Below are 27072 nucleotides of genomic sequence, written 5' to 3'. Positions count from 1 at the left end.
TTTTTCTTCTTCTTCTTATTATAGGCCTTGCGGCCTGTTTTTAAGAGGGATTAGCCTCCTGCGGCGTCGATTCCCAGCTATCGGCCCATCTCTTGCCCGGGAGTCGTGTACCATGGGGTTGGCCGTACAGTGCGATGTGGGGGAGTCTGGATGGTTCCATTCTCCTCACATGCACATACCATTGTCTTCTTCGTTGCCTTCCCCACCTAACAACATCTTTGATCTCGCATATTTCCCTGATCTTGGCATTTCTGATTCTATCTCAGGCAACAAATTGTTTATTGGAAAAAATATGTATTAAGAGCTATTGAGCTCGTATAATTGTAGAGACTCGTCAAACATTGTAAAATCGATATTGTGTGACGATCGCTTGATGAAAATGCTCTTGGCGTTATCTCAGAAGCTGCTGAAATGCAGAACTAGACATTCGCCCGGAGTTATCATTAATTGATCCTAAATAAGAAAACTGTGCGAAAAATACAACCAAGTATCTCATTCAACATTTAACTATCATTTTATTTGCATCGTTTATTTATACCCTCCTACTCGTAACACTATTTAAACACTATTAACTCATAAGATATGGGGCAGACTTAAGGGGCTTCCCCACAGTAATTATTCTAAAGATCTATCCGTGAGTCAAAAAGATTAAGGACCACTGTTTTACTATATAGAGATACAATTTTATTGTTAGGTAAACTAATTTTTATCAATATTGTCTTAGTTTACAAGACACTTTGATTGAAAAAAATTATGTAAATAAAATTTTCATTATTTTCGAAAAGAATATTTAACTTGCAATAAAATTGTATATCGCAATAAAATTGTCCCGGGTTTGATTCCAGGGGGGTCAAAAAAATAGTATTAAGTGTTTTTTAAACCTAATATGACACTGAACTGGTATATAAAGTGCTTTAATGTAATTAGTGATCAAGAGCACACTACGTCGATACAACGCAGTTCTCATGCTACATCGGGTACAGGAAGAAAGAGCAACAAAAATGGCAATGTTCAAATGATACATTTTTCAACAAATTAATACATTTAAAGAATGTTTAGACTTGTTTTCTACTAACAGGAATAAAATATATAGTAAAAAATATGCAAAAAGCGTAAAACTAGACACTGGCTTGGCCACTTTTGAAGAGTGAAAACCGTAAAAAAGGAGAACACTAAATTAAAATAAAATCCACAGACACTGTCATAATAAGGAAGAAAAATTCACAACAATTCAGATAAAGAATCCATAGAAATCGCAATATACATAATAAAGATAATTTCCTTTCTACATTATATTAGAATATTTATGGATCTCACTTGTTTGTGTAAGATGAGGTAATTAAAGATATTTATGACATTTGAAAATGTGACACGTTTGTTTGATTTTTAGATGTTTATCAAATAAATTAACTAGGATATGTGTTTTTCGGTAAAATTATTTAGGGGGACTTCCAATGGCTATCGGAGGCGGGTTTGCGCTTTCCAAAGCTTCTAAGTTTCCGTGATGAGAGTCCACTCGGTTCATTTTGGCTTTCAGTTCATCCTTCGGGTCCGGTATGTGCAACGGAGGAGCTTTACCAAAGGATTCTGGATTACTTCTGATGGATTCTCGGGCGGGAGAAATGGTTTTTTCGGCTTTGACACTCTCCCTCTCCGCATCTATGAAGGCGCCATTTTGTTTGGCGGTTCCATTGGTGACGTGGGAAGATCCGTTCATCTGGGTTGGCTTCTTGACTTCGGGATTGGGGTAAGAGAGATCGGCCATCGGAGCGGAGGGTTGGAAGGACTTGCTGTGATCCAGTCCAGCGGCTAACGACGATGACTTGGGTTTGTTGTCGCCCAGAAAAGATGAATCATCTGTGAAAAAGTAGAAAATTAATAGGAGATTCACTAACCGGTTCGATGCCACGATTCCGTGCTAGCCAGGCCGGCCATACAAAATGAGCACGTAATTGCGCTCTCGTCTGAGCTTGTCGCAAGCCAATATCAAATCCAATTGCAATATTTATTCAATTAGAATTTATAGAGACATCTATTAGGAAGATCAAGAAATACTAAAATATTTCAATTAACCGATATTATCAAAGTTACAGTCATCTTTCTAAAAGCTTTTATTAATAATCAATATGTGTCTCTGATACAGGGTAAAGACAATTTTTTTTTTAAATGACTTTATATTTTCTAGCATAATTAACATTCATTTTAATCCTTTTCTAATCTAAGTTAACATAAATAAATAAATGAATAAACATATTTTAAAAACAGTTATTTTCTGCTTTATATTTATAGTAAATGTATACATAATTATAAGTATATTTATAAGTAAATGTGTTTTCTGTCAAGTTGTGACAACCCTGACATTTTGTGAATATTTAAACTGCTTTTCTGAGTAAGTGACAGCTCAAACGCCATACGGTGTATATATTTGGTAAGTTTATATAATATCCTTTATACAATATGTATACAAAAAAAATTACTTTTTTTAGGTTTTATTTTTATTGAAAAAGTCACGGCTTGCTGGGTACGGCCATATTAATATCTTCCGGCATTGAAAGGGTTAAAGTAATATTTGCAGTAATTTGGGAAAGTAAGCGTTTGGTCACCTGATGCATTCTTGTCGGGAACGGGAGAGGAGCGTGGGGATACTCCGCCGTGAGGCAGACTGATGGCTCTCTCCTCCCGCTTGTTGGAATCCGCAGGGCCAACAACCATTCCCAGCACTCTGCAATCAAAATGTTCATGCTTGATTATTTCATCAAGAGTGAAACCCCTATTTTTAGTTTTTTAGTTTTTCGAAGATATAAGAAAGGAATGTAAGGCTGAACGAGGAATAATTGAAAAGATTAGGAAGAGTTCTTTACGGTGGTATGGACATGTGGAGCGAATGGATAACGAGAGAATGACTAAGAAAATATATGTGGCGAATGTGAGAGGGAAAACAGAATAAGGACCGAAAAAGACTTGGCACAATCAGATCAATCAGGACCAAAAATCTGGTGGTGTCAAAAGTCTGCATAATTGGAGGGCATTATGACTAGATGTATGGATGTGAAGGAGGCGAGGAGTGTATGTCAGGACAGAAGAGTGTGGCGTTCCATCCTCTCTGCCTACCCCTGCGGGGAAACGGCGTGATGGTAGTAGTAGTAGTAGTAGTAGTTTTTCAAGGGATTGAAAAAAAACTGAATGGAGGGAAAATGCAAAAATCAGCAACAAAAATAACACCGCTTTGATAGAATGCAGTCCCGTAAGGCAGTGCTCTGCAACCTTTTCCCACCTACGACACATCTAAATTCTTCCTAGAATTCCGCAGCACACCAAAAGCAAAAGAATAAAGACCATTGAAAAATTATTTTGTTATAATAATCATTCTTTACTACATTTTGAAAAATAGACAAAATTGTTAAAATTAATTTGTCATTGTGTATCAAATATATGATGAATAACACATAAAATGACATTGATATTGATATTGATGATATTTGATGGTTTATCCTTTACACTACATAAACCACACTTACTTGTTAAAGTTTCCAAAACAATTCATGCATTTTATTTCATTTCATTTAAATAATGACCCTAAATCAAATTACATATGTATGTAAAAATTTTATTTAACACATTCACCACGACTTGTGTGTATGAGTCTTTATGATTTATTTTGATGAGTTTTTGAGTAGGCCATACTTCAAATGTTAGAAAAATCAGTCAGAGGAATACTAAAAGATTTTGACTTAAGAGATTTTGCCCACAGATGCCACTATAAGGATATTACTAACCAGAACAAAATAATGTGTGGCCCTAAATACTCGTTTACGGAATACAGATTGAGAGCCTCCAAAAAAAAATTATATTGAAATACTTTGGCTTGTAAAAAAATTCCTCTGAAATTTTGGTTTTGAAATGTCTACTAGTTTGATATTTATGGACATTTTTTAAAAACAATGCATTTTTTGCAGATATGTAAGTAGATATGTATAACTGCCCTATCACATTAGTAATTTTAATATAATTTATACTCCACGCAAAAGTGTTTGAATGTGATACATTTTATTTACTATACAATTCGATACTTACTTCTTGTGATTATTGCAATAATTTTCTTCTGGCAGCATAAAAACAAACAAAAAATTGGTCACCAATGTTTAACAGTTCTCAACCTTACACCTAAAATAGTATTGCATACATATTCAACAAAGAACTATTCAAAAAATTCCTTTATTTATCGAAGTTGTGGGAAATTTAATGAATGTTGTACACACCTTGATATGTTCTCAAAATTTAAAGCTAAATTGATCGAAATCTTATAAACCTAAAAAAGTAATTCTATTCCCTGTCCTTTCCTTTTCTTTCTTTCCTATCACTGCCATCTCCTTTTCTCTTTATCCCATCCTTGTCTCATGTCTCTTCCTTTATATAGGCCTCTCTTATGTATAGTTGTGAAGAACTATAATTGGTACTCATGATTTTATTTTTTGTATTCTGTATGTATCATATATTGTAACTGTTGTTCTTCCTTCCAATAAAATAAATAAATAAATATTGTACTACTATCCTGAATTTTAATAAGTTTTCACTAAATAACCTAACTAAGATTTTTTTTTTTAAATACACAAATTACATTATTTATAAAATTGAATATCTTCAAACCCTTATCCGCACCCAATGGTGCATAGGGCACTGCATTATATAAATGCAGTGTTATCTTGATCGTTAACACAAGAAGGAAAGGTGATCAGCCCTCGGTTTCATGTACCAGTCCAGGGTGATATTGAATAAATATTAGAGTGAAAAAATCACTTGTATTTATTTGACCCCCGTAGGAATCGAACCCGGGACCTTCAGAATGGTAGTGGAGCGTGCTGACCACTACACTATGAAGGTGGACAGTTTTTTTGGCAGTATACCCATGATATATTTATATTTTTATGATCAAAAGTGCTTTTTGTCTCTTGTCGTATGATTCCATACAATTATGGGTGAAAGGTGACTGTCAAAGTACCTGGACGACTGAAGGTCACCAAAGGATGGCGGCGGCGGTGCGGGATTGGTCTTCTCAGGAACGGGAGCCGTAGGTTTGGAAGCGGCCGGGGCCTCTTCGTGCGGGATGGCCCATCCTTCCTGGATCAACACCTCCCCAATATCGACGTCCACACCTGGAGAGATCGAACAAATAGCGCTTATATAAAGAAATTATTGAAAATTTACAAATATAATAAAATAAACACGATGTATGATAGATGCTCGAATAGTGAAATAAGGAAGGAATGCAAAGCTGAGATAAGCATTATCGATAGAATTAAGAAAGGTGTGTTGAGATGGTTTGGACATGTAGAACGAACGAGTGAGGAAAGAACGGTAAAACAAATTTATGAGGCAAATATAATTGGAAAAAGGAGCAGAGGAAGACCGAGAAAAACATGGCACGATCAGGTATGCCAAATACTGAAAGTGGTCAGGTTAGGAGTCGTAACAATCGGCGGGAATGTATGAGAGGATGCATGAACGTGGAAGAGGCGAAGAATGTTTGCAAAGACAGAGTGGTGTGGCGTTCTATTCTCTCTGCCTACCCCTGCGGGGAAGCGGCGTGATGGTTAGTTGGTTAGTTAGTTATAATAAAATAAAAGACATCACAAACGAATGAGAGAAAATTCACCATGCCATTACCAATATTTAAAATTTGGGCAAATAGGTAATACAGTGAAACCTCAATTGAACATTTTTTAACAGGCAAAGAATTTTTTTTTCCTAAAACAATTGCTTGGGTAGTGCAACATTTTTGGCAACATTTCTGTGGTAAAGAGTGCGGTAATTAAAAAAAAAATTATGCCAAAATTATATTTTTTACGGAAAAGGTGTTGGGGTAAGTAGTTAGTACATTTTTATTTTAATACAAAAACAAAAGAATATGAAAAATATTACAGCTCCAATATTTTTTGACACTGTATCTAGGTTCTAATTTCACTAAATCAAAGTTTTATAAGTTATACGCATGTATAAATTTACATATAACTTAATTATAGAACCACTATATATGTATTTTATACCGCCTCCGTAGTGTAATGGTCAGCATGCTCGGCTACCGTTCTGGAGGTCCCGGGTTCGATTCCCAGGGGGGTTTAATAAATATAAGTGATTTTTTCACTCTAATATTTATTCAATATTACACTGGACTGGTACCTGAAGTGGAGGGCTGATCACCTTTCCTTCATGTGATCGAGATAACACTGCGTTTATATGAAGCAGTGCCCTATGCACCATTGGGTGCGGTAAGGGATATTATTATTATATATGTATTCTACCTATTTATCATTAGAATCCTAGAATACTTTTTTGTCTAATTGTTAATTAATTGTTTTTTAGTTTTTTGATAAAATCTATTACATCAGACAATAATATGTATTAACTTTTAAAAAACGTCTGAGACATTACTATCTGTCATTAGAATCCTAACTGTCGATCAAACCTCCTCCCTCTACCTCCTTCCCTAATCTCCCTTCTTCCTTTGCCCTCCTTATTATCGTCTTTTGTTAATTTATGTTTCTTTTTAAATGTCAATTTGTAATTTATGTTTTTTTTAAATGTTCAAGTACTATCTGCCCACTGATTGCAAACGGCTATATATGGTATCAAACGTTTTGATCAATATCACTAGTCCGTCTTTGGTCGGTTGGAAGATATTGCTTTTTAGCAATAAGCCCGCCAATGTACTTTTTATTTTCTGTACATGAAGTTTAAATAAATAAAATAAATAAATAAATAAATATGTATTTTATTACTTAATTACAATGTTTTTAACCAGTTTCAAAGCAAACAGCTCAAGTCTTCTCAAACAGCTTTCAGTCTTCCTCAAGACATATTGATATTAAAACCTGTATTTTTATATTATAATTTAGTTCTAACGTATTAGTATACTGATTAGCGTCGGGGTTGATGAAAAAACCGCCCGCCAACAATGTATTAATGTATTTATTACGAAAAAAATATTATTTACCATCTTGCACATCGTAAATCTTGACGCCGGGGATTGGGGAACCCTCCCTGGCATTGCGGGGGGCGCCCTCCTCCCCCTGTCCTCCGGCGGGCACCTGCCGTTCCCTGAACGTGCAGGTTCGAGACCATAATCGCTTCCAGCGTGCAACCTGACAAATTTAAAAATTAACCTTTCCGCAAGTATGGACGTAAATGAACGTCGGTGCAAATTTTCCTCGAACGAATATCGGCGTTAATGAGCGTCGAAGTCTATCTGTCAGTTGGTATGATGTGCCTTGTATAGTAATGATATCTGTGGATATTTGTATGTAATTTTGTTATAAAATAAAACCTAGATTGTGAGCTGTTTTTTATATTTTTTTATTATTTATACATAATTTCTATCTTCATAATACATATAATAACGTTATAAATCAAAAAACTTGATTTTTCAGGAGAACGTTTTCAAAGTTTAAAAATATAATGCAATGTATTAAAAATAAATATCAAGCCACTTATTAAACTTTTTACTGCGCAACAGATCTTTTGAGATGAAACGTGAAGATTTTTTCTCCATTTGAAAAATATTTATTATATTTAGAAAAAATAATTAAACAATACCTTTTCTTCAAAATGCAAAAACAACACTTTCTGCCCTGTAGCGGGTAATTATTATGTTTACAATATGCCGCTTTTGCTGAGATATAGTACATTTTCTGGGCATTCCGAAAACATGCACAACTGAAAATTGACAAATTTTGATTTATGACGTTCTTGAAAGGAGTGAGCGATATGTAGATTTAAAAAAAAAAAACAAATTCATGTAAAAAGAACCCACTCCCCAGAGAAAATCGGACATCAATTATTGTACTCCCGGAAAGGTTAAACCTATATACTCTCCCTAAATGGAGTCCACAAATTGCCTCCAGACTGTAACCAATGAAGGTGAGATATAATTTACATATACAATTTTCAGTTTTTAAATGAAAATTAAGACATTTAGATTTTCATATTATTTTTTGACATCTCATCACAGATGAAGAAGAATATGGAAGTCTGGGCATTTACGGGGCTGACGACCGTCATAGGCTGGTTTAAGTGATCACTTTACACATGTGTAACATTCACCAATTCTACCCATTATTGACAACCACACTATTCAAATTCTTGGAAGTTCTATATATATGAACCAATTTAGAAACCTTGTTCTTGAATCACTAGAACTTCACTAGAGACATCTATTGGTGAGATGTAACGTTTCTCATGTGCGTGATTATAATCCAGGATTCGGACCTCACATACTTCTTTACATCTCACCAAACAACAATTTTTCTGTGTCATTTTCACCCATTCTGCACAAAGTGTACAATAATTATTGGTGCTGGTAGCAGGATTTATTATTATATTATATAAGTGTTCACCTGAGTGAGCTCCTCGAAGCGCTCGATGGCGCGGGCGTGCCAGCGCGCGCCGTGCTGGGGGTGCGGCGCGGCCCCGGCCAAGAAGCACTCCACGGCCTGGAAGCGGAGCTGCAGCAGGTCGGTGCGCAGCGCCAGCAGCTCCGAGCGCCCCACGTACTCGTTGTCCCCGTAGTCCACAAAGTGCACGTCGCACACCTGCTGCCGCCCGTCGAATTCGTTCTGTTTTATTTCCGCGACCTGAACGCAAAACGGAGTCACGTCAGTAATACAATAACAAGTCATAATAAAAATCATATCGCTCGCTCCTTTCAACAACGTCATATACCAAATAGCTTGATTTTTCCAAAGATTGTTTTTGAAGTTAAAATATAATACAATGTATTCAATATAAATATCAAGCCACTTATTGAACTTTTTACTGTGCAACAGATCATTTTAGGTAAAACCTGAATGTTTTTTCTCCATTTGAATAATATTTAGTTTAGTTAAAAAAATAATTGAACAATACCTTTTCTTAAAAATGCAAAAACAACACTTTCTGCCCTGTAGAGGGTAAATATTAAGTTAAAAACATGCCGCTTTTGTTGGGATATAGTACATTTCCTGGGTATTCCAAAAACATGCAAAACTGAAAATCGTCAATTTTTGATATATGACGTTGTTGAAAGGAGTGAGCGATATGACACAATTATGTATTGATATCGAGCAAAATTTAACAAAAATGATTACTATATTTCGAGCGCATCCAAATCTTTGTTAGCATACCTTGGTATTAAATAAAAATAAAAACTACATTGGCCCAGCCGTTAAAACAAGTTTTACCCAAAAAAATTTTTCATTCCTTGCTCCAAAAATATTTAATTTGCTGCCCGAAACCATTAAGATTTCCAGGTCAGGTCTCCATGATCAGGTCTTTAAGAACAGTGTCCGTCGATGGTTGCTTAACATTGGAAGGGACAAGGTAGAAAGTGAATTGATTAAAGTCCAGGTGTAATTATCACATTGAAAAACCTTAAACTATAAATTATTTTTGTATCTCCTGTATGTTATGTTTATAATCTAATCATTAAAAAAAATATATTAAATATTAAAAAAAATATATATATATAAATTTTGTATTACCATGTTAGTATTCGGCTCAACACAGGCCATGCCTAAAGAGCCGTAATACGTATAATAAATGTGTATATGAAATGAATATGTATACGTATTGAATGTATTTATGTATTATGAAAATAAATAAATAAAATAAATAGATAAATAAAATAATTGTTCACATACAAAGATTTAGACATGGATTTGGCATAAAATAACTAGTAATTGATTTTTTTAAAATTTTTAAATATTAACACATTTCAGACGGGTGTTTTATACAACTGTGGACCGCTGGCGACGGGATTTGATAATTGTGTAGTTAAGACTTTAACAAAGAGATTGGTAAATAATATCCATATAAAAACATTAAATGATTCCTTATTTTCTGATTTTGAAATGAGACCAGCGCAGAAGTTAAAAATACCCTTCCCATCCTTAAGTATCAATTTACCGAACGGGTAGAAATACCTTTCCTGTCCAAAGTGTGTTAAAGTTTAAATTAGCACCCCGTATCCTGAGCATGGGATATCTCGGAGAACATAGAAAATAAACCAAGTATTGGATCTGAATAGATTGAACACAATCAAAATATTGTGTATAAACTGGTGGAAATAAGTTTTATTTTAAATTTTAAATTATAAGGTTTAAATAGCATCCTGAGCTTGGGATATCCCGGAGGGATAGATTAATTTGAAAAATAGCCAACTGTTTTCAAAGCAAAATAAATGAATTCATGACAATGAGTTCCTGAATAAATGAAAACTCGGAGCAAAAACCGCGATAGTTTTGAAGGCAAACATGTACTGGGTGTAAAAGTGGTATGACTTTGTCAGGAATGAGGATGAGAAGAGAAGAATGTGCAGCTCCTCGCATTGGAAGTCTTAATAAGGAGAAGATGGACTGAGTTCTCATGTTCTGAGAGCTGAGAGCATTGATCCCTCATGTCTCTTCTTCCAACAGATCATTTTAAAATACACCAAAACAGAAATTGGACACATTATTTAAAATGAACACTAAAACAAACAACAAAAAAACAAAACATGCTAAATGATGGTTTATTATAATTTAGTATGCTCACCTTTGCTCGGTACCACTTCCCGTCGTGCCTGAATACAGCAGCAACCAACTGACCCACTTGAACATCAGTTAACTATGGAATAAAACCAAATACATAATTATGTAATAAACAAGAAATTCCTTACAAAACTAGCAATTAACCATTCAAAACCATTTCAATGAGGTATAGAACTAATGCTATTATGTGTGTATACCCCTAAATTAACCATTATAGTGCTGAACAAATTTAACCATACTTGGACGGCTTGACTTTGGCTAGTGTCTCTACACGACGGATTCTTCAGTTCTTTGGATATTGCGCTTGGCAATAAGGATTGCCTGGAACGACTGGTTGTGATTGGTAGCCTGGAGGGGAATAGAGGGAGAGGAAGATCCCCTACACGAAGGATCAAGTTAAGACAGCAGCAGTAGTGGTTGGAGTGCTACATGCAGCGCAATCAAGGGATAATTGGAGAAGAGTCATTGCTTCAACAAGGGTTACAACCCTCAGAAATGAAGAGTAAGACAGAGAAAAAGAATGGGAAAGCCTGTTTTTATGGCACATACACAAAATAATGAAAATTTCTTAAAACTAACCATCACGACGCTTCCCCGCAGGGGTAGCAGAGAGAATAGAACGCCACACCACTCTGTCTTTGCAAACATTCTTCGCCTCTTCCACGTTCATGCATCTCCTCATACATACCTGCCGATTGTTACGACTCCTAACCTGACCACTTTCAAGTATTTGGCATACCTGATCGGTCTTCCTCTGCTTCTTTTCCCAATTACATTCGCCTCATAAATTTGTTTTATCGTTCTTTCCTCACTCATTCGTTCTACATGTCCAAACCATCTCAACACACCTTTCTTAATTTTATCAATAATGCTTATCTCAGCTTTGCATTCCTTCCTTATTTCACTATTCGAACATCTATCATACATCGTTTTGTCGCACATTCTTCTGAGAGATCGCATTTCGACTGCATTCAGTCTACTTTCATCCTTCTTTTGCCAACTCCATGTTTCACTTCCATACATTACCATACAAAATTTCTTTTGAATATTAATTATACTTTTACCTTCATCATCATTATTCATTACAGAATATATTTCTCGTTTCATTGAAAACTGTACGAGCTGCATCTATTCTAGGTTTTACTTAGGTTTCTAGGTCCACATTTTCAAGAAGGACACTTTCCAGGAACTTGAATATCTCCACTCTCTCCATACTAGAATATGTATTTACAAATGAGATTTTACTAATAATCATGCCGTACCTTGTGGAGTTCCCGGTTATCAGACTTGGAGTAATACTCGGTCATCTCGTCCACCAGTTTATCCAACTTCTGCACTTGGGGCCCGACTATCTGCAGCCAGAATCTCGACGGAGAAGAAACAGCCGACACAAACACCTCCAAGAGAGTACCGGCGCCTTCTGTTGAAAATTTACAAAGTTTACTAACACCCTGACAAGTGTGTGGTTTACTTCACATTCTGACTGCTTCCAAAAATACATACCTCACTTTTTTTTAAATTCTTTTCATATTATATTTCATAATTTTTACTATTTTATTTTTATTTGGCAGTCACCCAGTGAGAGCATGTTTCTGCCAGTGTCAAGTCTTATTTTTATTTACAAAGTATAAATAACAATTAATAAAATTTTCAACGTTTAAATGCGTGTGGTGTGTGTCTCGCGCAATAGCGAACAGAGCAGTGTGACGTCACCACGCCCTTATAAGCGAGAGCGAGCTAAGTACATCTCTCTTCCGTCACCGAAACTGCAACTGAACTGTCACGACATCCTACGCCCGTGCCTCGTTGTGACAAAAATTTGTAACATTTAAATAATATTTTTGTGAATATAAGTTTAGAGTAAAACCTTAAGTTATTTGTAAACAAAAAATCTTTTGCGGGTCTTTCGAGTAAGTTCAATTATTTATTCTTTTTTTTTCATTTAATATAAAATGCAACCTCTGAGGAGATAGTGGACGTGGGTGCCCGTAATCAGTGCAATTGGGTAAAAACGCTTCCACATGCGTTTAGCTTTATTTTAGTAATTACGTCAATTTTTTAATTTCTGAAGAAAAAAAATTCTAAAATGATGGGGCCAAAATCAGCCATACTTCCAAATCTATGTATGAACTAAGAACTAGCGTGTGAAAGGAATCCACCAACATCTTGCATACATATAATATATATAAAAACCCTTATCCGCACCCCAATGGTGCATAGGGCACTGCTTCATATAAACGCAGTGTTATCTTGATCGTTTACACATGAAGGAAAGGTGATCAGCCCTCCGCTTCAGGTACCAATCCAGGGTAATATTGAATAAATATTATAGTGAAAAAATCACTTGTATTTATTTGACCCCCTCTGGGAATCGAACCCGGGACCTCCAGAATGGTAGCCGAGCGTGCTGACCATTACACTACGGAGGCGGAACAAACATGCATACATACAAGTTTAAAAGATTACAGCAATATGGATGTTCAATAACGGACAGAATGTTAAACTTGAATGGTCAGCCAAATGCCAGGTCGTGAGCCCTGGGATGTTCAGATTTTCCATCTTTCTTTATAAAAATTTTAAAAAACTATAGACGTCATGTTGAGACACGTACAATAGTGATATATCATCTGTAGGGTGAATAATCCAAAGTCTGAATAAATTGTATTAATTATTTAATATCAGACATATAACTAAATGATTTACAGTAATGTTTGATTATAAAAAACCCTCTTTATCTAAAATTGTATGTGATCACATAGATAAGGTTCTGATTAAAAAATCATACTCCTTCCTTTAGACTTTGTTGATCATAATAAAGGAATAGAAATTACCTGCACCGCCTCTTTCAATTTTCGATGATCAACATTTTTTCAAAAGACGATTGAAGCATTCAACCCTCGATTCATGACCATATTTGAGAGAAACCATAACCTTTTGGCTAGACATTTTTTGTACTATTTGTCCTTCCCGCTACATGTCCAGTACCTCCTTTCTTTAAACTCTCCAAAGATTGAAAATGAAAATAAATAACACTTATTTTAGCCCCTTATCCACATCCGATGGTGCATAGGGCACCGCATCATATAAACGCAGTGTTATCTTGATCATTAACACATGAAAGAAAGGTGATGAGCCCTCCGCTCCAGGTACCAGTCCAGGGTTATATTGATTAAATATTGGAATGAAAAAATCACTTATATTTATTTGACCCCCCCCCCACCTGGGAATCGAACCCGGGACCTCCGGTACGGTAGCCCAGCATGCTGACCGTTACACTACGGAGGCAGACAAATAATACTAAATAATACTTTAATACACTTCAAATGATAATAAAACAATATTGCGTTTAGCGAGGACTTATACTAAATATTTATGTATATATCTAGCTAAAGATTCAAACGCATGGTAAATTTTCCTGATTCAATTTTTGCTGTTGGATGAAGTTGCTCAACTTTCAACATTGGTCCTAATATGAGCTGAGATTGGACCAAAAAATTATCTAGATGCTTGGAAGTTTGTGCTGGTGTTTAAATGGCTATATTTTCACATTCAAAGTATTAAAAATGTATAAGTACATTAACTTTATAGTAAAAGAAAATAATACAATGCACAAATTAAATAAATAAAAAGAACTCAATATAAATGAAACTTTTTATTATCATTAACTTAAAAATAATAATAAATATCAAAGGTTTGAATTGGATGAGATCAAACTTCATCAGTCTACTGGACAGAATAATTAGTACAGTATCACAATATTTTGAGTGTCTAAATCTTAGTTCACAAATCTGGGTTTGTGACTCCACTTAGGAGTTGTATATATATTGATATCTCAACATAGGTGAACGAAAATATGCAAGTCTGGACATTTACAGGGCTTATGGCCTGTTATAGGCTGGTTGAAGTGATCACTATATCCGTTAGAGTGCCGAGACGAGCGTTTGCGCGCTTGCGCATACTATCCAAAATTGCCAGGAGCGCGACAGCGCGTCCAAAATCAGTTTGGCATTTTGCATGCAACAAGGAGGTCTCTCACACGCATAAGTATTTTTTTAAATCTTTCTATGTGTTACATAAAGTGCATATTATAATATTATTAGTAATTACAGAATAAAAAAGATTTGGGAAAAGATTATTTTTGACCCAAAATGAGATAAAAAGAGATAAAAAGACAAAAACAAATCCCGTTATTTTTATTTTTATACACAGCGATACGGCAAATGTATCTGTCACAAAAAAGAGAGGAAACTACGAATCTATAAAGAATAAACCATACACCAGTACACACCTATTATAAATTTATGGGCAGAGTAGATGAGAGCGACAAAATGCTATACACCTATTTGGATGAATTCCAGTTTTTGTTATAATTTCTGTTCACAATATATATTTCCATAATTTTCTTAGTATTTTATTACCCTTTATTTTTTATAAAGAAAACACCGAATTTTTTTTAGAATTGGCTTTTTTTGGAAGAGATACAGTTTTGATCACGACAAGGATAAATGACATAAGAAACATAGATTTCTTTGGCATTTTTAAGTATATATGAGTAAAAAAACAATGGCACTCCAACGGTTATACACATGTAGCATTCACCAATTCTACCCATGATTGACAACCACACTACTCAAATCTATATTTAAACTTTTTTAAAGTTTTTTAAAGTTTTTTTCATCAGATTGACGAAACCCAACTATGGATGGTGCCGAGAAGTAGCATGTGAAAGAAGTTATCTATCAGGTAAGGTATCAAATGAATAGAGGTGTTTCTAGTATACCAGTCACAGGTACAAATACTTAGATACGTCAAGAGATCATTATATCCGATACTTGTGTGGAGCTGTAATACGTACAATATACTAGCCACTAGTCAAATCTCACAAATCTGTTTCAAACCAATATAACCAGCGATAGCATTGTCACTCATAAAACATAAAACTAATTTTAGCTTATCAATGCACTCACTTGCCTGTCAGTCATTTTATATTGTAAAGCTATCTCTTTCTTAGTCCATTGGATTATTAGATACAAATGATGAAAAGAGACAAATATACATGTCGATGTCAGTCATGGCGTGTTAAATATCGCTCGGCTCAGGACTCAGAGGGTTTGGAAATATCCGGAGATACGAAGTATCACAGGTATTTCAATATGGTTTGATAAACAAATATATTTTTTAAACGTTTCCGTTTATTTCCCGCTCTGTGAAAACATCAAAATGAAGCGCGTACAAGTGAAGTTTGGAGATATTTTTATGTGCTTTCTGAAGCAAACAAGTTAGCCGTTGTGCAATATTATGCAAACAAAAACTATCCTTCAAAACAAGTGTTTCTAATATAAAGAAACATTTGAAATGTAAGCATTTTGAAACGGTACGCAAGATAATTTAGCGTACCGCGTACTGCGGCAGCCCATTGTACGAGATACGAGGAGCATGAAGCAGAGTCTGGTTAGCAGACTAGTATCTGGTAACAGGTAGCGCATCCTAGTATCTTGACATGGTGATATCGGTAGTAGCGATATCGCTAAGTAGCAGTCTAAACACACATAATTGAAGCATAAATATAACTAAAGAAATTGTAGTACTGTGGCTGTCAATGACAGTAATCACAATCACGGTATCTATCAGGAAAGGTATCAGTTGAAGCATAAATATAACTAAAGAAATTTGGGTACTGTGGCTTTCAATCACGGTGAGAATTGGTGAATGCTAATTTATAAAGTGATCACTTAAACCAGTCCACGACAGGTCGTAAACCCTGCAAATACCCAGACTTTCTTATATATTCATATTCTTAAACAACTTATCAAGTACAGTTCCAACTTATTCTGAAATTTGGGGGTAATTCAAAGTCCCCTGGATTTTGAATTACCGAGGTTTAAATGTATTTCAAAATAAGAGAAGAAAAAATAAAGGCACCCTAATAAATAATTAATTTGTGCTATTAACAAATTGAAAATGAAAAATAAACATAATATCTTTATACACAAAAAAAATATTCAACACAACACAAAACAATAAAATAAATAAAGTGGGAAAATTATAATTTCACGAGAAAGACAAATTTGCTAGATAGAATTTAGATACATGCGTATGTGTTTTACAAATCCACTTCAAATAAAACATATATTACTGCTACAATGAACCATTTTACAATTAATAAAAACACATTATTTTTAATAATACAGTCGAACTCGGTTATAACGAGGAAGACAGGACCGACTGAATCCGCTCGTTATAACCGTTCCTTGTTATATCCCAGAATAGGTATTTTTTATCAACATACCTATCACACGAAGACATGGAATATCCGGAATGGTCGTATAACATAATAAGACGCCATTCAAACAAAAATACACAATGAATCCGTTATACACGTGTCGTATTTTTCAGTCAATCAGCTTTTCATTTAAAATTTGGAAAATCCTGCGCCTTTTTTGGGTACAAAACCAATGAAACAAAAGTTTTATCAACATTCGTACGATCACAATTCCTTTTTTTTCGGATCCGTGATGTTCTTTTCAAATGCAGATAAAAATACAAAGTTGACACTGGATGATGAAAACTATTTACACACTTCAACATTTTTCGAGGGTCGTTCTATTTCACGAGTAATTTCCGCCTTTTCACAAATTGAGAGACGCTTTCTTTTATTAGTAGATATGTTTTTATTCGAGGGTTTGTTTTTGACTGACCTGCTCTAGAGTTAATCTAACATTCCCTACCTCATATTTGTTACTGTGCATTGTCCATTGTAAGCATAGAACATACAAAATATGGAAACTATTGTAAAAATTCCGTAAACAAGCATGACATTCATAAACTAAAAAAAATAACTTGTTTATTGTAATTAAGTGCTGACCCGCTGGCGCTGGTAGGTACAACCTAGTGACATCACAAAGCTTGGTTATTTTACTTGCAATTTTAACCATATCGCTCACTCCTTTCAAGAACGTCATAAATCAAAAATCGACAATGTTCAGTTGTGCATGTTTTCAGAATGCCCAGAAAATGTACTATATCCCAGCAAAAGAGGCGTATTTTTAACTTAATATTTACCCGGTACTGGGCAGAAAGTGTTGTTTTTGCATTTTGAAGAAAAGATATTACATATTTAATTATTTTTTTAAACATAATAAATGTTTTTTGAATGGAGAAAAAACCTTTTAGGTTTGACCTAAAAGGATCTGTTGCACAGAAAAAAGTTCAATAAGTGGCTTGATATTTATTTTTAATACATTGTATTATATTTTTAAACTTTAAAAACGTTCTCCTGAAAAATCAAGTTTTTTGATTAATGACGTTCTTGAAAGGAGTGAGCGATATGTGCAGATACTTTTTCAATATTGTCGGTGAAAACACCAATTAGGTACTTAGTATCTTAACTATTATCATAACGTAATCGGTCTAGTCAACTGCCCGGATTTTATTGCTTAGGGTCGAAAATGGTGTTTTTCGACACATTGACATTTTCAAGATTTTTTTGACAAAATTTTTGCTCATTATAGCCGAGAAGTAGCGCATTATCACCGTAAATAAATATACGGAGAAAGTCATAAAACAAAATGTCTACAAATGTTTCCTGGTTATATCCGAGATCTCGCTATATCCGTGCTCGTAATAACCGAGTTCGACTGTATTATGTTTTACTGAAGTCATTTTGTAGGATCATGAACACAGTTAGTAGTTATTTACAGTACAAATAAAAAAATAACAAAAAAAACATTTAAAGCATAGTAACATAAAATAAAAATTTTTAGCCATTCACCTAATTTATTAACACACTTCGCACGGGAAAGGGTTTTCTACCTGTTCAGTCAATTCATGCTGAAGGACGGGAATACTATTTTTACCTTCTGCGCCAGCTTCATTTCAAAGTCAGAAAAAAAGGAATTCAATGTTTTTAAATGAATATTATGTACGAATTTCTTTGTTGAGGTATGAACTGTGTGTACACAATTATCAAATCCCGTCGCCAGCGGTCCGCAGGCGTAAAAAATACCCGTGTGAAATGTGTTAACTTTACCATAAGGTAATATAACACTGTCCTTATAATTCATCATTCACTTTGTGTAATACCACTGAAAAACTTTTTAAGTTAAGTTAAAAAGTTTTTAAGTGGTATTACACAAAGTGAATGATGAATGATAAAGAGAATGTTAAAAAATAAAAAATAAACCTGACATTTTTAGTTGTATTTTAGTGAATAAAACACCAGCATTAAGTGGTTAAGCTGGGAAGAAATATAAGTAGAGAAAAAGAGATGAATACAATTTTAACAGTTACCCATTAGCCCAAGCAGTACAAGCCACCCCATGCATGTTACAAAACCAATTTATCTTGACTTTCACTGTGGGTATAGTGTTATTCATTGTGGGTATAGTGTTATTCACTATGGATATAGTTTTATTCACTGTGGGTATAGTGTTATTCACTATGGGTATAGTGGCATTCACTGTGGGTATAGTGGCATTCACTGCGGGTATAGTGTTATTCACTGTGGGTATGGTGTTATTCAGTGTGGGTGGGTGTGCATCAGTAGTGATAGTCAGTGAGATAAATCAGTGTTATTCACTATGGATATAGTTTTATTCACTGTGGGTATAGTGTTATTCACTATGGGTATAGTGGCATTCACTGTGGGTATAGTGGCATTCACTGCGGGTATAGTGTTATTCACTGTGGGTATGGTGTTATTCAGTGTGGGTGGGTGTGCATCAGTAGTGATAGTCAGTGAGATAAATCAGTGTTATTCACTATGGATATAGTTTTATTCACTGTGGGTATAGTGTTATTCACTATGGGTATAGTGGCATTCACTGTGGGTATAGTGGCATTCACTGCGGGTATAGTGTTATTCACTGTGGGTATGGTGTTATTCAGTGTGGGTGGGTGTGCATCAGTAGTGATAGTCAGTGAGATAAATCAGTGTTATTCACTATGGATATAGTTTTATTCACTGTGGGTATAGTGTTATTCACTATGGGTATAGTGGCATTCACTGTGGGTATAGTGGCATTCACTGCGGGTATAGTGTTATTCACTGTGGGTATGGTGTTATTCAGTGTGGGTGGGTGTGCATCAGTAGTGATAGTCAGTGAGATAAATCAGTGTTATTCACTATGGATATAGTTTTATTCACTGTGGGTATAGTGTTATTCACTATAGGTATAGTGTTATTCACTGTGGGTATAGTGTTATTCTCTGTGGGTATAGTGTTATTCAGTGTGGGTGGGTGTGCATCAGTAGTGATAGTCAGTGAGATAAATCAGCGGGCCAAAGTTTTGTCTACCTGGGGTGAGGGGGGCGGCGTGGGGGTCTGCTCCCGGGGAGGGGGCCACTCCCGCCCCGTTTTGGCGACGGGGCTCGCGGCGCAGGTTGTCTGCGTTTCTATTCGCCCTCTCGGTGGACACCTGATACATAAAAATGCAGTATGTAATAACTAATGACACACCACTCCAGTTATTGACAGTAGTGATGAGGTAAACTACATTTTTATTGTGTGATACAATGTTGCCAGATAGAGACAGGTTTCCCGCAGCATCTAATATATGACCATTTTTCAGACTGGCAGGAATTTTCAATCAAACATTGGTCATTTTTATATTAATTTCGAGTATAAGACGCACCTTAATTTTGGAGGCAAATTTTTGAAGAAAAAAGTGTATCTTATAGTCCGTAAGACACGGTAAATGTTATGATACATATTCAAATTCTGAGTGTCACACAATGCCAATAAAAATCTTAACAGTATAAATATTATTATTATATCGGATACTGGATTATTCACCGTATAGAGGAGATGAGATGTCAATTTTAATATGAGATATTAAATTTAAAGGTGTCTAAACTTGATATGAAATATGTACCATTCTTCCCCATTTTTTATATGAAAGAAGATAGGAGTCTGAGCATCCCTTACGACCTGGCATTTGGCTGGCTTAAGCGATCACTTTATACCCTTGTGTAACGTTCACCATTCCGCCCGTTATTGAACATCCATATAGCATTAATTCTTGAAACCTGTATATACGCAATGGTCTTAGATCCTTCAGCATACTGGTAAGGTTTTCGATACATTCGTGATGCCAAATGTCAGGCCCTGGGATGCTCAAACATGCCAACTTCTTTCATATAAAAAAAAAGGAAGAATGGTACATGTTTCATATCAAGTTAAGACACCTTTGAAATAAAAATGCTGCTTACAATTTTTTCGATTAGTTCCTGGGCTAGCTTAATCTGCTCCGGAGTGCCCCAAAGTATAACCTTCCGCTGCGAGGCTGAGGAGGTGTCGCTGCTCCTCTCCTGGAACTGCACCTTGGCTCCGCTGGTGATGCAGATTTCCCTCACCACGTCGCCTCCTCTACCTGCACATTGAGGACAAAAACCAATCAAATTAGATGTCTTCAAAATACCCAATGTAGTAAAATAACAACCATTTTTTCCACATAAATTTTATTTCACCAGTGACCGCGTTTCGTCATAATCAGACTGGTGAAAAATAAAATTTCTGTAGAAAAAACTATATCCTTGTTATTTTATTATATAAAATGCAGTTCCACCAAGAAATGTCAGTACAAAACTTAAATCTAATAAAACAAAATAGCTTAGGTATCGCATTATAGGCGGGCAGTTTTTTCATCAACCCCAACAGTAATTACTATACTAATTAGGGTCAAATACTAATCACAAGTAAGCGCAATCCCAAATCTGTACAATATTTTTTGCCGCGCTGTACCAAAAGTAAGCAAATAGAACGCTTATAAGTTTTTTCCACTATTATTTAACCAGCGACCGTGTTTTCCGCCTCCGTAGTGTGCTCAGCTTGCTCGGCTAACGTTCTGGAGGTCCCAGGTTCGATTCCCAGGAGGGGGTCAAATAAATAGAAGTGATTTTTTCATTCCCACTCTAATATTTATTCAATATTACCCTGGACTGGTACCTGAAACGGAGGGCTGTTCATCTTTCCTTCATGTGTTAACGATGAAGATAACACTGCGTTTATATGATGCAGTGCCCTATGCGCCACTGGGTGCGGATAAGGGCTTGAAGAAGAAGAAAAAGACCGTGTTTTAGTGCACCATTCACTCTATTCCCAGCATTCTCTCTGACTATATGTTATCAATCTTTCCATACAAGTTGACGGAGGGGTGGGTGTGTGGCTTACCAATAACTTTGCCTGCAGCCCATGCGGGTATGTTGATGAAGGTCTCCTGGGAGGGAATGTGGCTGTTGACGAGTTCCTGAATGAGCGCCTCTGCGACCCCGATGGCCTCGGGCCGGCCCCGGATGGTGCAAACCCTCCACTTGGGGTCGGTGTCGTTGCGGAAACTGATCCGGGCGCCGCTGTTCTCCTGCAGCTCCTTAACATTGGCACCCGACCTTCCTGAAAATTTAAGCATTATTATAATAGTGAGTCCTCTATTTACGCGATTTTGACTTCCGTGAATTCATTTTCTCTGTCTTATTCCTCATTACTGAGGGTTGTGACCCTTGTAGAAGCAATGACTCTTCTCCAGTTATCCCTTAACTGCGCTGCACGTAGCGCTACAACCACCAAGGTACCCACTGCTGACTTAGCTTGATCGGTGCATAGTGTGGAGATCTTCCTCTCCCTCTCTTTCCCTCCAAGCTACCTATCTCAATCAGTCGTTCCAAGAAATCCTCAATGCCACGCGCAACATGCTCAAAGAACTGAAGAATCCGTCGTGTACAGACATTGGCCAGAATCAAGCCATCGAAGTGTAGTTCCTGGTGAATGGACTCGTTGGTGCGTCTAGCTGTCCATGGAATTCGGAGCATGCGCCTCCAACACCACATTTCGAAAGCGTCAATTTTTCTCCTTTCTGCTGATTTAATGGTCCATGTTTCAACAGCATAGAGAAAAATGGAGGAGACCAAGCTCCTGACAAGGTTTATCTTAAGATCCAAGTCACAAGATCCAACCCTTATAAGATTGATACAAAGGAGACTGCACACACTTGTCCTTGTACTGTCATAGCGACCTGTTGAATAAACCGATTGCATCCTAATTACGAGTTATTATTACTGATACCCGAGCCCTGTAATATTTTATATCAGGCACTGGATTTTTTACTGTACAAATTATATATCAATATATATTAGGGTGAAGACTGACCAGTGCATATTGTCGTAACGTAACATGTTACGATGCGAGCATTCAGGCAGTCAGTACAGCGAGCCGAACGCTCCATCCATAGTTTCGGATGCTCGGTGATGCTCGCCGCGAGCGATGTTACGACGTTATGTTACGACGAAATGCTCCAGTCAGTCTCCACCGTTAGTGTCTGTCATAGTCTTTATGGAATGAATTGAACAGTTGGAATTAAAAATGTTGCGAGACTGGAATAGATATTACCTATGATGGTGGGCACGATTTGGTGGGGCACGCGCAGCTCGCGGCACCTGTCCTGCGAGGCGAAGAGCGAGTCCTCATCCTGCCTCCTCAGCAGCAGGTACAGCAGCGCGGCAGACACGCCGCACAGGGACACGCCCACGGCCACCGCCACCAACGTGCTACGGCTGAGGACCATGCTGATATGTTCTCCGGAAACTGTCATCAACGACAAAATAAAATATTTGTAGATTTGGCATTTAATTTGCAGCATATAATTTGTATTTGAAGCACAAACTTTGCTATTTTTCATTTTATTTTTAAATGGAAATTTGTTTTAAAATCACTATATTTTATAGTGATTTTCAAACAATGTTACATTTGATTATAATCTGTAGAACTCCATCTTAATTTATATATTAAATGTTAAAAACCAAACACTGATATTTAGTAGATAATGACATTAGTTTGAAACTGCCATAACAAGGCGAAACAATTGTCAATTGTTTTTGTCACAAAATTATTTTTGTGTTTTATTTAGTTTAAAATAAACACTTTTTACTTTGCTAAACCAAAGTTATTGTTTACATCGGAATTCCTAATAAATTAAATAATTATGTAATCAGATCTTTTGCATTAAAAAAAAAAAAAAAACATTGTTTTTTCTAAAGTAAAACATTAATAAACAGTAAATGTTATACCATTTTAAAAATTACATAAACTGAAAAATATTTTAAAATAACTTGCCAGGTTAGCGTCATACATATTTTTTTCAGAGTGAAGACTCAAAGTTACCTAAAGGTGGGGACTGACCTCCACATTTCGTCATAACGTAACATTCGCGGCGAGCATCCGACTTCAGATGGAGCACTCGGAGCGAGCGGCGAGCAGCTATACTATACAAATGCTCGCATCGTAACGTGTTATGTTACGACGAAATGACTTCGGTCAGTCCCCACCTCAATGATTTATTTTTAATTCATTGACCAGGCATTCATATTATTTTTTTCCGCCAAATCAAGCCAGTATTGGTAATATTTTGGACTGTGATCAACAGAATAGTTATTAAGGATTGTGAAACATAAATTAGAATCCTAAAATTTGAAAATTTCAAGAAGTGGCACTCTAGAAACTGATGTAAGGTGTAGATGTTCGGGAAATTCATTAAAGTAGAAATATCTTGAAAACTAAGGCACTTTTACTGAGGTCATTTTTTGGTGAGTCACAAGCCGGCCTAACACCCCTTAAAAGGAATACCTTGGATTATGGGACACCCTGTTACAGCCACAAACAAGAGCTGTCTACCTACTATATATACAATTTGATCAATCAAAATGGATGATGTATTAAAATATTGCTCATTTCTTACTATTGCACATATCACTCGCTCCTTTCAACAACGTCATATATCAAAAAACTTGATTTTTCAGAAGATCGTTTTTGAAGTTTTAAAATATAATAAAATGTATTAAAAATAAATATCAAGCCAGTTATTGAACTTTTTACTGTACAACAGATCTTTTTAGGTAAAACCTGACTGTTTTTTCTCAATTTAAAAAATATTCAGAATATTAAAAAAAATACCTACTTAAACAATACATTTTCTTCAAAATGCAAAAAACAACACTTTTGCCCTGTAGCGGGTAAATATTAAGTAAAAAATATGCCGCTTTTTCTGGAATATAGTACATTTTCTGGGCATTCCGAAAACAAGCAGAACTGAAAATTGATAATTTTTGATATATGACGTTGTTGAAAGGAGTGAGTGATATATCACAACAGAATAATAAAAAGTGATAAGCAAAGACCTATCTGTAAACAATATTTTTAATTGCTTTAATGTGCATTCATTTTAGATTTTTTTTAATACTTAAAAAGATAATTGGGTGTATTTCACATTTTTATTATGTTTTTCAAGATTACATTACTGAACGATACTTTGCATGTTATTTTTATAGTGCCATGAAATCCGTTTTTGCGTAGCTTTACATAAAGTAACATTTGATGATAAAACGGACTATTCTGATTAAAAAAAATAGTTGATGAACTTGAATAAAAGTATGAACAAAATTAATAAAAATTAGCAATTTTATTATTATTTATTATCAGGACTTTTTTTCATGTAACGCAGTGCAACGGCACTACGGCACCTTTTTTCACAGATAATTTAATTTTTTCATTTTCAAAATCAATAAGACGAAACAATGTTTGTGCATACGTAATTACAATCTTTATTTATATAATTCGTCAAAATGAAAAAAATATGGTATTGTAATGAATATTTAAATGATATTTGAATTATTTATTTTTTTGTCAATTCCGGGACCATTTCCGGGAGTTTATAAGTGAGTTCCGGGACCTTTTTGGTTCAAATTAAGACACTGGATTATTCACTCTACACCATTACACAAGTGTATAAAGTGATCACTTGAGACAGCCAAATTCCAGGTCATAAGCCCTGGGATGTTTTATTGCAACTACGCAATAGTTTTCTGTCAGCTAGACTATTCATGTAATTTTTGTATTGTAGATCATACTTTTTTGTTTTTTTTTTTTGTAATTTGAATTTTTACTTGTTAAAGCCCTCTGGACGTTTTGTGTGATGAATAAATAAATGCTCAGGCTTCTATTTTCCGTCATATAAAAAAAAACACATATGTTTCATCTCAAGTTGAAAGTATATAATACTGATATGTCATCGGTAGGGTAAATATCCCAGTATTTTTCAGAATAAACATCAGTGGTTTAGTTTTGTGCTTGCCATAAAATCACTACCAACAAAATGAAGATTGTCAACAGGTTTTGATAAAACCCTCTCTTTATCATTCATCGTTTACTTTGTGCAATACCTCTTTAAAAAACACTAATTCGTGACTACCGGTTTCGGAATAATCATTCCATCATCGGGTCATTAAAATGAAATTGTTACAGTCTGACATTTATACAAAATTAAAATTTTGAGAGAAAGAAGACAAATGAATAACAATTGAAATATTTTTAAAAGTGGAATAACTAAGTATTCCACTTTAGTGTTATTTAGTTATTGTTAACTAGTTATTCCACTTTTTAAAAATATTTCCATTGTTATTCATTTGTCTTCTGTCTCTGTTTCAAAATTTTATTTTTGTATAAATGTCAGACTGTATAAATCTCATTTTAACGACCTGACGATGGAATGATTATTTCGAAACCGGTAGTCACGAATTAGTATTTTTTTTTAAAGTGGTATTACACAAAGTGAATGATGAATGATAAGGAGAGTGTAATATTACCATAACACGAAGTTAACGATGCTTTTAACATACAAAACATTTGATGGAACCTTCTCAAACTCGGAAATAGCAATAAAAATCTCGAGTGCTGTAAAGATTCATCGCCTACCTACGTAATAATAACGTATTTTCATAATCATTTATTGTCCAATTGACAAAACAGGCCCAAACATGCGAATAAAAGGCTTAATGGATAAGTGCAGTAAAAAACACGCAATGTTTATTTTAGTCAAGTGCGAGAAAAAACGTGTTACATAAAGACACGAAGGACATGAGTATCATTTGAAATTTAAAAATAATATTGGCGACATGGCTTGCGTCACGCTGGTCAAATTAAACACACTTATTGATAGAAAATACTATGTACAGCAACCTGCCCAAAGTACACGCGCAGGATTTTCTCGGCCGGTCTAGAAGTGCCAAACGTGCCTGGATAAGGGCCAAATATTTACGAAAGCATACGAAACAACCATATAATAAAAATATACAAAAAAGCAGCGAGATGAAATATTTTTGTTGATTATTGCAATACTACACAGCGAATCACGTCGGTTTACATTAAAATAATAACAGTTTTGTTTACGATGTTTTTTTTTTTGCAGAGAAACTAAAATAAGGTATGACATAAGGCGCACATTACAAAATTAACGGGTGATTATAGAATATTCAAATAATGATTCGAAATAAAACTGAAGGAGTATACGAAGTAGGTTTTCTAAAAGCAAAATATGTAAATTATAATGAATGTCAATGTTTTAAAACTAACCTTATACTTTAAACTTTTTGCATTTGCCCCGAAAACATCGGTCTCAACCAGGCAAAAATCACGGACATCTATAACACAGACTAACTATTTTATATAAAGACCGCCAACTACCTCGAT

General features: G+C 35.2%; 1 protein-coding gene across 2 annotated transcripts; it reads right to left on the bottom strand.

Annotated features, from left to right (window-relative positions):
* On the bottom strand, positions 1-27072 carry LOC148311053 (tudor and KH domain-containing protein homolog). 2 transcript variants are annotated; one of them, XM_088257330.1, is made up of 12 exons: positions 26956-27072; positions 22942-23136; positions 21730-21948; positions 20769-20929; positions 19855-19975; positions 11822-11979; positions 10564-10635; positions 8391-8627; positions 6992-7139; positions 5000-5153; positions 2604-2722; positions 1-1857 (listed from the first exon to the last, which is right to left on the bottom strand). In XM_088257330.1, the coding sequence occupies exons 2-12, from the start codon at positions 23114-23116 to the stop codon at positions 1436-1438; spliced, it is 1986 nt and encodes a 661-aa protein (XP_088113456.1). In that variant the 5' UTR covers positions 23117-23136; positions 26956-27072; the 3' UTR covers positions 1-1435. The 2 variants fall into 2 exon arrangements, with proteins under 2 accessions (XP_088113456.1, XP_088113457.1); XM_088257331.1 differs by lacking the exon at positions 26956-27072 and adding an exon at positions 26563-26643 and having other exon boundaries at positions 1329-1857.

This window comes from Brachycentrus maculatus, unplaced genomic scaffold (genome assembly GCF_059751285.1).
Source record: "Brachycentrus maculatus isolate JH-2025_06_01 unplaced genomic scaffold, ASM5975128v1 h1tg000078l, whole genome shotgun sequence".
Lineage (NCBI taxonomy): Eukaryota > Metazoa > Arthropoda > Insecta > Trichoptera > Brachycentridae > Brachycentrus > Brachycentrus maculatus.
The sequence above is the reverse complement of the archived record's forward strand: the minus strand, read 5'-3'. Positions and strand labels throughout refer to the sequence as shown.